The 18388-nt window shown below is 39.6% G+C and overlaps 2 protein-coding genes across 2 annotated transcripts in view; both read right to left on the bottom strand.

Annotated features, from left to right (window-relative positions):
- LOC129517994 (nuclear RNA export factor 2-like) overlaps window positions 1-2109 on the bottom strand; it is a 43395-nt gene extending 41286 nt beyond the window's left edge. The window contains 2 exon segments of the mRNA XM_055338067.1: window positions 1345-1796; window positions 2038-2109. Coding sequence (XP_055194042.1) covers window positions 1345-1796; window positions 2038-2109 — 524 coding nt within the window.
- A 13882-nt stretch (window positions 2110-15991) lies between these two features.
- Window positions 15992-17270, bottom strand: LOC129518414 (histone-binding protein RBBP4-like). Its single transcript, XM_055338550.1, is given in 2 exon segments — window positions 15992-16201; window positions 16203-17270. Coding segments are annotated over 2 exon segments (1278 nt in total).
- Between the last annotated feature and the right edge of the window lie 1118 nt (window positions 17271-18388).

The following is an 18388-nucleotide window of genomic DNA, read 5'->3' on the forward strand; positions in this document are numbered from 1 at the left end:
CCAAATGTTAAAATCATTCAACTCTGAGTCATGGAAACATTGGTGTTTATTATATTTAGTGCCTGTGACAATGTAGGTATTCAATAAATATTATTTGTTGAATGAAGGTGGCCTTCTGCTTTAAAAATTTCTCCAACAAACGCACAAAATTTTCAAATTAACATGAAGTGCTACAAGAGCACAGAAAAGGGAATAGATGTTTTGTTCTATGTAGAGTATTTCTACCACCATACATGAGCCATATGGAAAATACAGGAGACAAGCTATAATCCTATCTCCATCTTACTTTAATGCTCTAAGGTTCTGGGTGAGTATCCAGAAAATAACTTTGGGCATTTAGTCCTTTCAAGTAACTATGGAATCCTCACTTTTCCCCTCCAACATGGACACTGGGTGGTGCTGCTGTCCAAAATTACTGCTCTATAATGGATGTATTACTTCAATCTATAGACAGGTATTTAGTGTTGCCTATGGGCCAAAGTGCTAGGGATTGAGGAGATATAGATGAATAGCCTCAGTAGATCCTCCTGTGATTACCCTAAACTGACTACTACCATGTTCAGTGGCTGAGAAAATTGAAAATGTGACTTTTATTTTTTTATTTTATTTTTAAAATATTTTATTTATTTACTTGGGAGGGAGACAGAGAGAGAGAGAGAGGGAGCAGGGCAGAGGCAGAGGGAGGAGCAGACTCCTCGCTGAGTAGGGAGCCCCATGAGAGGCTCCATCACAGGAACCTACGATCAAGACCTGAACCAAATTAGATGCTTATCAGACTGGGCCACCCAGGTGCTCCCAAATGTGACTTTTATAAAGGAGAGCACCACTGTCACAGAAATGCTCAACTGTGAGGGTGAATGACTCTGAACTGCCCATCCTCTCAATGAGCTCCCCTCCTCCATGACCTGGTCAAGGATTAGAACAGATGCTACTGAGCGTTGCTTCCAAACCATTGTGTGGTTATCACAGTGTACTTAGGCTCTCTGGCTATAAAAAGCCAGTTCCACACGTTGGAAGCTAACTGGGAAAGAAGTGTTTGCGTATTTAGAGGTCCCAGTTACCTTGAAGGAGTGAGAAAACTTGGGAAGAAGGGAAGTGGATCCTCAGCACAAGAATAATGGGAGAGACCAGGGTCTATGTAGGCGGCTCTGTTATGATGTCATCAAGATACTAAGGCAGGAGAGAGGTCTTGAGTAGAGGTGAGACCAAGGGCTCAAGCCTACAAGACAAAGCAGGGGGTAGGGGCGAAGGGGCGGGCCTAGGATCCATCAGCCAATCAGAGATGGCTGGGGCATGGCCTGACCCACAGCTTATCACCGCAGGGTCCCTGGTGGGAAGTCTAACCTCGCACTGTGTGTGGAGCCGCGTGGGTCCGAAGTTCGGCTTTCTTTTGTCTTCAGGCCATCAGGTGAGGAGGACATGTGGTCCTGCTGGAGCCAGAAGACTATGGGGACAGGAGGGCGCAGTGGCTGCGGGGCCGGGGCTGACGGTCTCTCGGGAACTGGAGGAACCTGGTTGGGACTAGCGTTTTGTAACTGCGCCTCCTGGAGAGTCCACATTTTTGTTTTCTGCAGCGCCGCCTTCTGCGCTTTACAGAGTCCTCGCTGGGTGGGTCCTTGGAAGGCCCAAAGGGGCGGCCCCTCAGAACTGCCGGTACACTGTGGCTGCCAACTGGAGGATGGGAGGACGAGGAGTTTGGGGGGTGCCCGGAATGGGCCGTCTGGGGCCCCGCCCTTCGTGCTTTTCCTTTTTGTGGTCAAAAGGTGGGCTTCGCACCTGACAACAATGATAGTTATCTTAAAATGTAAGCAAACTGCTCCGGACAAACGGGCCCATGCGCCCAGCCTTTTATGATTTGTTAGTCCCTGTTTCCCTCCCTCTGGAGATGGGCATCTGACAGCTCGTTAGAGGAGGTTCTTAGGGTGACTTTGATGGAATGGAGGCATATTCAGGACTTCTGGCTGCTTGGGGGCCTCACCATTCTACTCTGGGCACTAGATGTGCCTTACCCCTACCAGGATGGGACCAGGCACATACTCGTTTTCCAATCTCTGGGGTCTTCTGTTGTCTCGGCTCGGAAACATCCAGGATGGTCACAGGGCGCCTCATTTCCTAACCTCTCCTTTTTCAAAGAAAACATGATGTAATAAAATCAACTCTATTTGGCTTATCCTATTCTGCTGAAGTCATTTGGTCTGATCCTAATTAGCTGTGCCTTCTTACAGCATTTACAAACCGGCACCATAAGGAGCTATTATGAGACATGTAATTAGTTACAGCTGGATTAAATACCCTACCTCTCTTATTGTAGCTCCTGAATCTGCTATCTTTGGGCAGATAAAGTGGAAAGAAACTAATAAAACTTATGCTACTCTTTTTTATGTACTGCTTCCTACTGCCCAAGAAAAATACCCCCCCCATTAATTGAATACAAAGTGAATTTGCTCAAATTGATACTATTTTCTATTAAACTTGGATTTTAGAGCATCTTGGTTTGTAGTGCATCCTGATTCTGTGGCTTTTACTGCCTATCAGAAATGGGGCAGTGGGTGGTCCTGAGAAGATGGTGGAGAAGTAGGGAACGTCAACTCACCTGGCCCCACCAACTTACCTAGGTAATTGTCAGATCATCCTGAACACTACAAATTCGACCTGAGATTTAAAGAGAGAACAGCCAGAACGCTTCAGAGAGAATGGTTTTTGCTTCTAGCAAGGTATTAAGGCAGAAATAAATAAAAAAGAATCCAGTAGGAGAGGGACACTGCGAGGAGCTGAGCTGAGGCCGGGAGGCGAAAGCCTCCAGGAGAAGAGAGACCAGCCCCAGAAAAGTGGGAACTTTAAAAATCTGCACTAGATTCTTCCTGGACGGAAAAGCACTTAGCAGGGAAATCAGGCAGAGTCGCAGGAGGGGCAGTGAAGCCTCCAATTTCCCCGAGTCAAAATAGAGGAAATGTGCCCTGGGGGTAAGCGCTCCACAAACTGGACCAAACTCGGTAAAGTGCTACAGCGCGCAGTTGACAGGACATTTGGGAGAAGTCACTTGGTTAGGTGGGTGGCTTGGGATGGAGGTAGCTGCCCTGCTGCCTCTGGGGGCCATGAACCTGGGAGCGCAAATCCAGCACCACAGGGCCCCAGATCCCAGGGGACTTGGCGGACACAGACCATGATCCTGTACTCCCCCCAGGACAGGGGGAGACAGGGAGGGCCCAGGACAGCAAGGACTCTCCTGTCCCTGGGTGCCCCCAAGCTGTGTAGATAAGGACACCTGCACCTGCCCCAGGAGTATCTAGGCCGGTGTGGACTTGAAGAATGCATTAGTTACTAGTGGGGAGCTGACTCCAGAGCTGGAATTCTAGCTGCTGCCAGTATTGTTGTTCCTCCTTGTTTCACCCTGTGCCTGGGAGGGGTGGGGCCACCAGGGGACAAAGGCCTCACAGGATAAACAGCTCCAACTGAGCCTGGCACCCAAAGGGGGCAGACATCTTCCCCAGGTACACACACCTAATGATCGGCACAGCAGGCCCCTCCTACAGAACACCAGCTGCAAGAACACGGGAAGAGCAAGTTCTTGACTAAGCAGCACTGGAAAGCTCCAGGGGGAAGTCAAGGGATTTATAGTATATAGAACTAGAGAGCAACCCTTCTTTTTTTTCTTTTTTTCCCTTTTTACAATACAACTCGTTTTTATATCAGACTAAAAATTTCCAATATTTTTTTCTCTATTCCCACCTTAACTACAATATTTTATCAGCTCTTCATTTTTAAGTTTCTTCCTTTTTGACTTTCATATGTCTACAATTACATGTCTTAGATATATTTTCCACTTCTAGATTCCCTTCAACATACTCAATTTAATTTTGGGAGATATACGAGGTTTTTGTTTGTTTTGTGTTTTTTGTTTCCTCTGCCTCATTTTGTTCTGCAATGGCGGAAGTTAATACCTTCTGAAACATGACCAGCATGCACCCAGAACCATGTGGTATACTGTGCTGGTTCATTCTGTGAGATTATATTCTCTCTTCATTCCCATCGGGCCCCCTTCTTTTGTCTCATTTATGTTTTGGTGGTTCAATGTTCGGGCTTTCTACAAGTACTGCTGGTTTATATAAATTTGGGACTAAGCATCTTCTAACATACAGAACTTAATATACTCAGAACCAAGAGGATCGCCCTCTAGGACTCAGGTAGACTACATTCTCCCTCCACTACAACTTCATCACCACCACCATCTCCCAGTCCTCCCCACTTTTTTCTTTTTTTTCCTCTTTACTTTTGCTTTCTTCTCTTTCTATTCTTTTTTCTTTTTTTCTTCTTCTTTAGGATTCTTCACCTTTTATTTATTACTACTTTATTTAAAATCTTTTTTTTTCACTTTAGTGGTCCTTTTGTTTCTTTTGCTATGATCTATATTTTCTGGTCTCTGACCTTGTCAGAATCATCTAGGGTGAAATTTACTCAGGTCAGGGTGGATATGCTTGACTCAGCCCACTCATATAGCAACACTGCACCAAGCAAAATCACTAGAAGGAAGAACTCACCAGAAAAGAAGGAATCAGAAACAGTACTCTCTGCCACAGGGTTACAGAATATGGATTACAATTCGATGTCAGAAAGCCAATTCAGAAGCACAAGTATAAAGCTAACGATGGCTCTGGAAAAAAGCATAAAGGATTCAAGGGAGTTCATGACTGCAGATTTTAGATCTAATCAGGCCGAAATTAATCAATTAAAGGAGATGTAATCCAATTGGAGGTCCTAACAATGAGGGTTAATGAGGTGGAAGAAAGCGTGAGCAACATAGAAGACAAGTTGATGTCAAGGAAGAAAGAAAAAAACAAAATACCATGAGAGGGATCCCTGGGTGGCGCAGCGGTTTGGCGCCTGCCTTTGGCCCAGGGCGCGATCCTGGAGACCCCGGATCGAATCCCACATCGGGCTCCCGGTGCATGGAGCCTGCTTCTCCCTTTGCCTATGTCTCTGCCTCTCTCTCTCTCTCTCTCTCTCTCTCTCTGTGACTATCATAAATAAATTAAAATTTAAAAAAATTCCTTAAAAAAAAAAACAAAATACCATGAGGAAAGGTTAAGGGAAATAAATGATAGCCTCAGAAGGAAAAATCCACATATAATTGGGATTCCAGAAAGCACGAAGAGGGCCAGAGGGCCAGAAAGCATATTTGACAAATCATAGATGAGAACTTCCCTAATTTGGGGATGGAAACGGGAATTCAGATCCAGGAGATAGAGAGGTCTCCCCCCCCCCAATCAATACAAACCATTCAACACCTTGACATTTAATAGTGAAACTTGCAAGTTCCAAAGGTAAAGAGAAAATCCTTAAAGCAGTGAGAGACAAGAGATTCTTAACCTAATATTTCTCCCCGTGTAAGTTAAGAGCAGTCCTCTCCACAGAGACCTGGCAGGCCAGAAAGGGCTGGCAGGATATATTTAGGGTACTAAATGAGAAGAACATGCAGTCAAGAATACTATATCCAGCAAGGCTCTCATTCAGAATAGAAGGAGAGGTAAAGAGCTTCCAAGATAGGCAGAAACTGAAAGAATATGTGACCACCAAACCAGCTCTGCAAGAAATATTAAGGGGGACCCTGTAAAAGAAAGAGGAAGCCCAAAGAAATAATCCACAAAACAGGGACTGAATAGGTATTACGATGACACTAAATTCATGTCTTTCAATAGTTACTCTGAATGTGAATGGGCTAAATGATCCCATCAAAAGATGCAGGGTTTTGGACTGTATAAAAAAGCAAGACCCATATGTATGCTGTCTAAAAGAGACTCATTTTAGACCTAAGGACACCTCCAGCCTGAAAATGAAAGGTTGGAGAACCATTTACCATTCAAATGGTCCTCAAAAGAAATCTAGGGGAGCAGTCCTCATATCAGATAAAATTTATCCCAAAGACTGTACTAAGAGATGAAGAGGGACACTGTATCATACTTAAAGAGTCTATCCAACAAGAAGACTTAACAATCATGAACATTTATGTCCCTAATGTGGGAGCTGCCAAGTATATCAATCAATTAATAACCAAAGTAAAGACATACTTAGATAATAATACACTAACAGTAGGAGATTCCAACATGGCACTTTCTGCAAATGACGCATCTTTTAAGCAGATCATCACCAAAGAAACGAGCTTTAAATTTTTTTTCAATTTTTATTTATTTATGATAGTCACACACACACATAGAGAGAGAGTCAGAGACACAGGCAGAGGGAGAAGCAGGCTCCATGCACCGGGAGCCCGACGTGGGACTCGATCCCGGATCTCCAGGATCGTGCCCCGGGCCAAAGGCAGGCGCCAAACCACTGTGCCACCCAGGGATCCCAAGAAACGAGCTTTAAATGATACACTGGACAAGATGGATTTCACAGATACATACAGAACTTTGCATCTGAGAGCAACTAAATACACATTCTTCTCAAGTGCACATGAAAGTTCCTCCAGAATAGACCACATACTGGGTTACAAATCAGGTCTCAACTGATACCAAAAGACTGGGATTGTCCCCTGCATATTTTCAGACCACAATGCTTTAAAACTAGAACTCAATCACAAGAAGAAATTTGGATGAAACTCAAACATGTGGAGGTTAAAGAGCATCCTCCTAAAAGATGAATGGGTCAACCAGGAAATTAGAGAAGAATTAAAAAGATTCATGGAAAGTAATGAACATAAAGATACAACCATTCAAAAATCTTTGGGATACAGCAAAAGCAGTCCTAAGGAGGAAATACATTGCAATACAAGTATCCTTCAAAAAACTGGAAAACCCTCAAATACACTAGCTAACCTCGCACCTAAAGGAACTGGAGAAAAAACAGCAAATAGATCCTACACCCAGCAGAAGAAGAGAGTAATAAAGACTCGAGCAGAACTCAATGAAATAGAGACCAGAAGAACTGTAGAGCAGATCAACAAAACCAGGAGTTGGTTCTTTGAAAGAATAAGATAGATAAACCATTAGCCAGCCTTATTAAAAAGATAACACTCGGATAGCCTGGGTGGCTCAGCGGTTTAAGTGCCTGCCTTCCGCCCAGGGCGTGATCCTGGAGTCCCAGGATCCAGTCCCACGTCAGACTCCCTGCATGGAGCCTGCTCCTCCCTGTGCCTGTGTCTCTGCCTCTCTCTCTCTCTCTGTCTCTCATGAATAAATAAATAAAATCTTTTTTTAAAAAGACTCAAATTAATCATGAATGAAAAAGGAGCGATCATAACCGATGCTAAGGAAATACAAACGAATTTAAAAACATATTATAGCAGCTATATGCCAACAAATTAGGCAATCTAGAAGAAATGGATGCATTTCTGGAAAACCACAAATTACCAAACCTGGAACAGGAAGAAATAGAAAACCTGAACCGGTCACTAAACCAGGGAGGAAATTGAAGCAGTCATCAAAAACCTCCAAAGACACAAAAGTCCAGGGCCAGAGGACTTCACAAGGGAATTCTATCAAACATTTAAAGAAGAAATAATACCTATTTTAAGGAAGAAATAATGCAAAGATAAACTCAAAATGCATGAAAGATCTAAGTGTCAGACAAGAATCCATCAAAATCCTAGAGGAGAACACAGGCAACACCCTTTTTGAACTTGGCCACAGTAACTTCTTGCAAGATACATTCATGAAGGGAAGAGAAACAAGCAAAAATGAACTATTGGGACCTCATCAAGATAAGAAGCTTCTGCCCAGCAAAAGAAACAGTCAACAAAAGTAAAAGCCTACAGAATGGGAGAAGACATTTGCAAATGACCTATCAGATCAAGGAATAGTTTCCAAGATCTATAAAGAACTTATTAAACTCAACACCCAAGGAAAAAAAAAACAATCCAATCATAAAATGGGCAAAAGACATGAACAGAAATCTCACAGAGGAAAACATAGACATGGCCAACAAGTGAATGAGTAAATGCTCCGCATCACTGGCCATCAGGGAAATACAAATAAAAACCACAATGAGATACTACCTCACACCAGTGAGAATGGTGAAACTTAACAAGACAGGAAACAACAAATGTTGGTGGGGATATGGAGAAAGGGGAACCCTCTTGCACTGTTGGTGGAATTGTGAACTGGTGCAGCCACTCTAGAAAATTATGTGGGGCTTCCTCAAAGAGTTAAAAATAGAACTGCCCTACGACCCAGCAATTGCACTGCTGGGGACTTACCCCAAAGATACAGATGCAATGAAACGCCGGGACACCTGCACCCCGATGTTTCTAGCAGCAATGTCCACAATAGCCAAACTGTGGAAGGAGCCTCAGTGTCCATCGACAAATAAATGGATAAAGAAGATGTGGTCTATGTATACAATGGAATATTACTCAGCCATTTGAAATGACAAATACCCACCATTTGCTTAAATGTGGATGGAACTGGAGGGTATTATGCTGAGTGAACTAAGTTAACTGGAGAAGGACAAACATTATATGGTCTCATTCATTTGGGTAATATAAAAAATAGTGAAATGGAATGAAGGAGAAAGAGAAAATGAGTGGAAATATCAGAGAGGGTGACAGAACATGAGAGACTCCTAACTCTGGTAAACAAACAAGGGGTAGTGGGTGGGGGTTGGGGTGACTGGGTGATGGGCACTGAGGGGGGCACTTGGGGATGAGCACTGGGTGTTATGCTATATGTTGGCAAATTGAACTCCAATAAAAAAAGATTTAAAAAAAACCCTAAATTCTCAAGACTAAGCATCTTGGCCAGTTGAGGGATAACTGTATTGATGGAACTTTTCTATCTCCTCACTACATCAATATCAATATGCTGCTTATGATAATGTACTAATGTTCTGCAAGATATTACAATTTGAGGAAACTGAGTAAAGGGTAAAAGGAATCTATGAATTTTTTATTACAACTGTAAATTTACAAGGATCTTAAAATGAAGTGTTTAATCTTAAAAAGTGAGAGGAAAATAACCATGTTTTCTGATTATCAAAAAAGTAGTGTTAACATTTTGTAGTGGAAATGGGATGAGACAGATTTGTTAACTCAAAAGGAATATTACAAAATGCTTTTCCAGCCTGTGTGTTTATGAAAAAACATATATATACAATTATATATATATATAATTGTATAATACTACCATATATACCTTTACCATTATAGATATCCTCAGTAACCAGTACTTTCTGCAGATGATCTCATTTTCTCCTTACCACAATCCTCATTTTTTGTCTTTAATTGCCTCCTCAGTAACAATAAATTTTTTTAAAGATTTTATTTATTTATTCATGATAGTCACACACACACAGAGAGAGAGGCAGAGACATAGGCAGAGGGAGAAGCAGGCTCCATGCAGGGAGCCCAACCTGGGACTCAATCCCGGGTCTCCAGGATCATGCCCTGGGCCAAAGGCAGGCGCCAAACTGCTGTGCCACCCAGGGATCCCCAATAACAATAAATTTATTCACTTTATTTATTATTTTTATTTTGTTATTTTATGAATATATATTACACATATATATGTGTTCATGTGTATATGTGTGTCTATGTATATACATTTATAAATATATATATATACACACATACATATCCTAATAAAAGTACCCACTTACTGAATACCTATTATAACAATTGTTAACAGCAAAGAGGCCACAACCTTCAGGGACTACAATACCACAGCTAAAATAACAAGGATCACAAGTCCAAGCAGTCAATGCCAGGCAGTTATCCTCCTAAAACCACCAGTACCAGTCAAACCTCAGCAATCACCAATCCAGTGCACAGCATAGAGCATTTACCTTCCAGTAGAAGCAAATGAGGGTCCAGAAGAAGCCATCTGAATTCTAGGAGCCTTTTCTCCAGTGCCAGGGCCAAATAAGCCACCAATGACTCTTGTCTCCCCACCCCACCCTTCAACCATTTATGTGCCCAATATCATAATAGAATGACTTGGTGAATGGCAAGGCCATTGTGAGAAACTGGTTTGTCAACAGTACAGTCAGAGGGTAATGAACTAAGCAAAGCCGGGTGTGGATGGATCCAATGAGGATGGCCAAACCAGCTATACACAGATAAAGGCCCTACATATTTCCACATATCTGAGTGTACAGTAAGCAAACTGGAAGTACCAGATAGATTTGGCAATAGAGTTTTTCCTGTCACTCTCAACTTAAAACTCAATATATGAGTACATCACATTTAATCTAGTGTGTCCCTTTGATGCAGCCACTGGAAGAAATAGAATAGATCTCCACCTATAATTTGATGCAGATATCAAGACTGATGATGCCAAACATACAGCAAAAGGATATGTAAAAGTTTATTATTCATATAATGAGGCTACTAGGGAGAGCATGGTGGAACTCACAAGCATGTTAAAAAATGTATTGAGAAAATAAGGAAAGGAGACTGACTTGGGATTTTTAAGGTATTTAAGGGTTGGGGACAGAGTAAGGATTTCTGTATATAGGCTCATGTGGCTTGGTTCTCCACCTGGTGCTAAAGAAGGGTTCATTTAAAAGCTTACCAGATATGGGGCAGAAGAGAGAGACAGAGGTGAGGTTTAAAAGTTGTCATCAGTCAAATATTAAAAAGGGGAGCTTTAGCTGATTTTTCTAATACATGGAAACAAACACAGAGGGTTAAACAAAATAAGGAGTCAGAGGAATATGTCACAAATTAAAGAACAGGACAAAATCACAGCAATAGCATTAAATTAAATGGAGATGATCAATATGCCTGATAGAGAATTCAAAGTAAAGGTAATAAAGATACTTACTGGACTTGAGAAATGAGTGGAGGATCTCAGTAAAATCTTCAAGAAAGATATAGAAAATATTTTAAAATAATCAGAAATGAAGAGCTTATTAACTGAAATTAAAAATACACTAGAGGAGATAAAAAGTAAACTAGAGGAAGCACAAGAATGGATCAGTGAGCTGGAAGAGAGAGTAATGGAAAGTAATCAAACTAAATAGGAAAGTTTTTTTAAATTATTTAAAAAATAAGAATAGATTAAGGGAACTCAGTACCACCATCAAGAGTAATAACATTTGCATTATAAGAATTCCAGAAGAAGAGAGAGAAAAGAAGGTAGAAAACTCATTTGAAGAAACAATCACTGAAAAATTCCCTAATCTAGGAAGGAAACAGACATCCAGATCCCAGAGGCACAGAGAGCTCCCAGCAAAATCAATACAAGGAGGTCCACACCAAGATATAATAATTAAAATGGCAAAAAGTGATAATAAAGAGAGAATTTTAAATTAAATAAAAGAACAAGAAAACAGTTACGCACAAGAGAAATCCATAAGGCTATCAGCTGATTCTTCAGCAGAAGCTTTTCAGGCCAGAAGGGAGTTTTATGATATATTCAAAGTGCCAGAAGGAAAATAACCTGCAACCAAGAATACCCAATCCAGCAAGGCTATCATTCAGAATATAAGGAGAAAAAATTTCCCAAAGAAAAGTTAAAGGGGATTCCTGGGTGGCTCAGCGGTTTAGCACCTGCCTTCAGCCCAGGGCGTGATCTTGGAGTCCTGGGATCAAGTCCTATATCAGGACTTGCATGGAGCCTGCTTCTCCCTCTGCCTCTCTATCTCTCATGAATAAATAAATAAAATCTTTAAAAAAAGAAAAAAGAAAAGTTAAAGGAATTCATCACTAAACTAACCTTACAGGAAATGTTAAATGGGGCTTCTTTGAGTGGAAAGGAAAGGCCATAATCAGGAGTAAGAAAATTGAGAGGGAAAAAAAACCCTCAAAGGAACATACAAACATAATGAATGTAATATATTAAGTATTTATAAAACCAGTACAGAGGTTAAAGCACAAAAGCAGTAAAATCAATCATATCTATAAAAATCAGGCAAAGGAGTCACAAAATAAAAGGATGTAAAGAATGACATGTGCATGAAACATGGAAGAAGGGAGTATAGATTTAGTGCTTTTAGAATGGGTTCAAATTTAAGTGACCATCAATTTAATATAGAGTGCTATATGCATAGGAAGTTATATATTAACTTAATGATAATAAAAAAATCTATAATAGATATGCAAGAAATAAAGCCATCCAAACATATCACTAATGTAAGCAATCAAATTAAAAAGGAAGAGCGTAAGAGAAGAAAGGAACAGAGAAGAACTACAAAGAAACTGTAAAAGAAGTAACAAAATTGCAATAAGGACATATCTATCAATAATAACTTTGAATATAAATGGATTAAGTGCTCCATTCAAAACACATAGAGGAACTGAATGAATAAAAAAATACAGCTATGAAACTAGAAATTAATCACAACAAAAAAAGTGGAAAGGACACAAATACATGGAGGTTAAATAACCTGCTACTAAATAATGAGATAACCAGGAAATGAGAGTAATGAAGAAATACATGGAGATGGATGAAAATGACAACACAATGGTCCAAAATCTTTGGGATACACCAAAAGTTGCTCTAAGAGAGAAGATGATAACAGTGAAAGCCTACCTCAAGAAGAAAAATCTCAGATAACCTAACCTTACACTTAAAGGAGCTAGACAAAGATCAAACAAAGCCGCTAGAAGGAAGGAAATAATGAAGATAGAGCAGAAATAATGAAATAGAGAATAAAAATACAATAGAACAGATCAAGGAAACCAGGAACTTGTTCTTTGAAAACATCAACAAGGTTTATAAATCTTTATACAGATTCATAAAAAAAGACAATCTAATAAAATCAGAAATGAAAGAGGAGAAATAACAAAGGACACCACAGAAATACAAAGGATTATAAGAGAATATTGTGAAAAAATGTATGACGACAAATTGGAAAACTAGAAGAAATAGATAAATTCCTAGAAACATTTGGCCTTTGAAAACCAAATCAGGAAGAAACAGAAAATGTGAACATAATAAGTATTAGCTGTAAAAGTGAATCACTAATCAAAAAAACTGCCAGCAAACAAAAGTCTAGGACCATATGTCTTCACAGGTGAATTCTACCAAACATTTATAGAAGAGTTAATACCTATTCATCTCAAAATTTTCCAAAAAATACAAAAGGAAGAAGAGATTCCTAATTCATTATATGAGGCCAATATTGCTGATATTGGAGTTCTGATACCAAAACAAAATAAAGAAATTTCAAAAAAAAGAAAAGAAAGGAGGGACACCTGAGTGCCTCAGTCAGTTAAGCATCTGCTTTCAGTTTAGGTCATGATATTGGGGTCCTGGGATCAAGCCCCACATTTGGCTTCCCTGCTCAGCAGAGACTCTGCTTCTCCCTCTCCCTCTCCTTCTCCTCCCTGCTCATGCCAGTCTTTCTCTCTCTCAAATAAATAAGCAAAATATTTTTTAAAAGGAAAGGAATTGAAAGGAAAAGGATAAAAAGGAAAAGAAAACTGCAGGCCAATATCTCTGACAAACATGGATGCAAAAATCCTCGACAAAATATAAGCAAATCAAATCCAAAAATGCATTAGAAAATAGTTCACTACAATCAAGTAAAGTTTATTCCAGGGATGCAAAGGTGGTTTAATACTCTCAAACAACGTGATACATCACATTAACAAAAGAAAGGATAAAAAACATATTATCTTTTCAATAGATGCAAAAAAAGTGCTTGACAAAGTACGAAATCCATTCATGATAAAAACTCACATCTATCAAGGTTGCGACAATATTGTGTCACAATCCCTACATATACAAAATTCACTCAAAACATTTTTGTCGTTGCCTAAAAAAAATGGTAAATTTAAGTGAATGTCTGGAAAAGCTGTTGCATATATCTTCCATTTGAAAAAGCAGAACAGTTAGTTCATAACTTATACTAGGATTCTGAAGCAGTGTCGGCACAAACCTGCATTGAGTTGGCCTCCTAAAATTGTCATACCATCTCATGTAATAAAATTATCCATAAGAGAAAGTAGTTCAGTCTGAAAATAATTGGTGAGAAGGAATGAAGCTCTGTTTATATAAATCATCTTTGTATTTAAACAGAAGTTTGTAATAGAAAGGCTTTTTGGTAACCAGAAGGAGCCCAAGACAGAGACAGTGGGTTGAACTCTGTACCAAAGGACAGTGTACTGGAAATAATTTACTCCAATGCCCACAGTGCTACCTGTGATGACCAAAGAGCTGAGGGGATAAGACACGTCTCAGCAAATTCCTGCTTTGGCAAAAGATTCAGAGACAAGAAAGTAGTTCACTATGTCTTGACTCTTTGGAAGATCCCCTGGAAGTTTCCTCAGTCACATCCCTAGAAAATTAGAGCAAAGTGACATAAGCATATCAGTGACATACATCTGACCCAACATAGGCAATGTGTGCAGACTGATCAATAGAGACCAAAGACCCTGGCAGAACTTCTTTTTAAGAAGTACAACATGTAGGGGGAAAAGTCACTCCATGGGGTTTATGGTAAGGTAATGGTGCCCTTCCTTAACACCTTCTCCTGAGGTGCTCCCAATCAAATCATTCTTTAAGAGTTTTAATAGTTAAGCTGTTTGTAAACATGGGCTGTTGTGGCTAGATTTAAAAGATGAGATTACCCATACATTTGTTTGGGTCACTAAGTAGAATGTTGAATGGGTTATTTTCTGCTTAAATTCACACCTTGCCACAGCAGCAAAGCCAAGTGGAAAGGAAGAAGCTGAGGAGTTCTCCCCTTTATTCTTGAGTTAATCTCTGTATCACACATATCCTCTGCCAAGTGTTCCAGATGATCTCAGAGGCATCTCTGCATTTAGATCCACACCACTTTCATGAGATATCTTGACATCAAAGTTGTGTAACTCAAAACTGTCAGGGAAGCTGGTCCAAGTATAATTTCTCCTATACAGAAGTCATGTCTATTGACAGAAACCTGGATCTAGACAAGGGAGAAACCTCAAGATGGCAGCCATGACATGCATGAAGCAGAGAAAATAGTTCTTTTTTTTTTTGTAGAAAAGCAATTTATTCCATTATAAGCACTTACACAGTCATGGAGAGTAACAGGACTGCTGGTGAAACAGGTCACCCAAAATAGAGATGGTACCAAACTAGTGGTCAAGGACTAACTCCTAAAAAAAAAAAAAAAAAGCAACTCTTATCCAGGATTAATTTAATTTTAAAAACAAATACAAGGTATCAATTCACTCTTCTCAACTCAACTGCACAGTCAACCTGTGCTATAACAGGTAAAATCATACATCTTTACAACTTGGCGTTCCCAAGTTTTTTAAAAAACCATTTCACAGAGAGGAAAGAAATATGAAAACAGCTCAAGAAATACACTAACAAGCAAAAATATATGGGGAAAGAGGAACACATAGTTTTGACTTAACTGAAAAAACTGAGAGGGGACTGGCCTACATAGGAAAATGTGCATTCTAGAAAGTCAGGTGTGAAGATTTTAGAATAGAAATTTTAAATGACTTGAATCTCCCCTATTTCCTGAATAAAATAACATCTTGTGGTATTTGTATTTCATGTCTCAGACACCTACCTCACTTGGCTCTATTGCTTCCTCACTTTAGCCTTTACTTAAAGGAGTCTGAAAAACTTGGAGATTTGGCCTAAGAAGAAAAATAACCACACACAATATTCCCCTTTCTGTGGCTAGACCTTTAGACCTTTTTTTATGATAGTCACACAGAGAGAGAGAGAGAGAGGCAGAGACATAGGCAGAGGGAGAAGCAGGCTCCATGCACCGGGAGCCTGACGTGGGATTCAATCCCGGGTCTCCAGGATCGCGCCCTGGGCCAAAGGCAGGCGCCAAACCGCTGCGCCACCCAGGGATCCCCCTTTAGACCTTTATTACTAGAAAATTCCTAAATAAAATTTAAATATAAGTCTGTGGCTTTACTGAATAAAGTCCCCCAGTTAATATTTAGAAAACACCCTCTGTTTGGGCTAATAACATTGTTGATGGTATCTATCATAGAGGGATAGCCAAACAAAGTCTGTGTCTCTAAACCAGTGTTAAATCAATCTCAGGGTTGAGAGGGGAATAAAGGGGGAGTCTAAAATCACAATAAGTGCAGACATATCTAGGACCTTTGTCCTTCTGGATTCACACTTCCTTCAGGTTCTTCATCATTATAAATGTTCTCTGCCATTTGCCAAACTTGCATGATATTATCTTCTGATACAGAACAAATTACCCAAGGTTCATTGGGATTCCAAGAGAAATCAGATATCTTGGCAGTGTGACCACCATGAATAAACAACAATTCTGGTGGCCCATCTTCTGCATCTTCTTGGGGATTGTTCCTCTCCAATTTTACTTAAATCCCAGACATTCAGTCTGTGATCAGTACCACTGGAAGCCAAAATAGTCTCATTGTGAGGTGACCACTGGACCTGGAATATTTCATCCTTATATGATTGAAAGGAATGCAACTTAAGTTTCAGATTTCTCAGATCCCACAAGGCAATAGTCTTGTTGGCTGATCCTGCGGCAAGAATGAACTCACTATAAGGATTGAAACATAGGCAGTTCACTTCAGCAGTGTGAGCATCAACTGAGTGGCTTGGTTTGGAAGTATTGTTTGAATGAGTATCCCAGATCATAAGTTTCTGATCATCAGCAACTGTCCCAAACAGAGACTCATGAAGCAGATGCCACAAAACATCTTCTACCATTGCAGTATGCCCTATAAAGATGGTCCTTGCATCCACAACTTTTCCTTCCTTCGGAACAGCACTGATGTCCCAAAGGCAAATGGTGTGGTCATCTGAAGCACTAAGTAAGTGCCCACTGAGATTTGGGTTCCAAGAAAGTCCATAGCCTTCCTTTTGATGTCCATGAAGACACAAGTCTGGGTTGCACTTTCCAGAAGGGTCTGGTTTGGAAGGATGTTTTGTATAGTCAAAAATAAGAACATCACTGGATGGAGTCTTTGTTGAAATGATGCAAGGGTTCTGGGGCATATACCGTGCCCGGTTCACTTTTCCTTCATGGTTGATTTTTATTTCTATTTCAATTTTTCCACTAACTGAGCCAAAACCTCCAAATTCTCCTTTCTCACTGTTGTAGTGTGAAGCATCAAACTGAGCATCATCATTAGGGAGCTGCACACTGGCTATCACAGGATGGTTTTGTTCATCTGACGGGTGTGTTCCCAGGACAAGTCAATGAATGCTGAAGTCTTTCCCTTCTGGTCTGGTTACATCTGGAAGCCACTGTGCAGTTAGGCTAGGCCACTTCAGAGCATGGGTCATCACCAAATCATAAAGAAAAGGGGTGTTCTTTTTCCATATTTTGTACTCTTTGCTGATCACACATTCTTCTACTGCATCATCAAAGGCTGCTTCCTTGTCAGCCATGGCGGGCAGGCGAGCCCGGGGGTGTCCTGGGGTCGAGACCTATGGGAGGGGTGGGGAGGCTACAAGGCGAAAATAGTTCTGTGTATGCATACACACACACACACACACATATACACTTAACCAATTTTATATTTGAAAATTAAATCAAATGATAAAAAACGGTAAATGATTACCAAAATTTACAATGAAAACCAACATGTTATATATTAGGGGCTGTTTACTCACATCTGGTACATATAATGCTTTCAAAATTTTGCCTCATTTGCTTTTTCATGACTACAGGACAAAATACCTTCCAAAATGGATAAACACTTATGTAAAATAGGAAACTATATTACATATACTAATAATAATATACATATTATATTACTTCTCTTTCTATCAAATGTATCCAAAGTTAACAGCTTGGGATATATGCTCTATATATCTATATATCCATAAATCTATATATCTATATTTATTTGTATATATAACTACACCTATATTGATATATAGATAACTGCATGAAGCATATGTACATCTTGATATCTTCCATTCTACATTATTTTTCTCATTTCACTTTTTTCAGGCTGAATATGTTTATTTTTATTATTTTCTTAAAGTTTAATTCCAGTATAGTTAACATACACTGTTATATTAGTTTCAGGTGCACAATATAGTGATTCAACAATTCTATACATTATTCAGTGCTCATCATCATAAATGTATTCTTTAATACCGATGACCTATTTCATCTATTCCCTTCACCTACCTACCCTCTGGTAATCATCAGTTTGTTTTCTATAGTTACAAGTCTCTTGACAAATACCATATGATTGGTTTGTCTCTCTTTTCTTTTGCTCATTTATTTTGTTTCTTAAATTCTACCTATGAGTGAAATCTTATGGCATTTGTCTTTTACTTACTGATTTATTTTGCTTAGTGTTATACTCTCTAGCTCCACCCATGTCATTGCAAATGGCAAGAATTCATTTGTTTATTGAAGTTTTTATTTAAATTACAGTTAATTAGCATACAGTGTAATATTAATTTCAAGTGTACAATATAGTGATTCAACACTTCCATATAACACCCGGTACTCATCATAAGTGCATTGCTTAATCCTCATCACCTATATA

Source organism: Nyctereutes procyonoides, unplaced genomic scaffold (genome assembly GCF_905146905.1).
Source record: "Nyctereutes procyonoides isolate TBG_1078 unplaced genomic scaffold, NYPRO_anot_genome, whole genome shotgun sequence".
Lineage (NCBI taxonomy): Eukaryota > Metazoa > Chordata > Mammalia > Carnivora > Canidae > Nyctereutes > Nyctereutes procyonoides.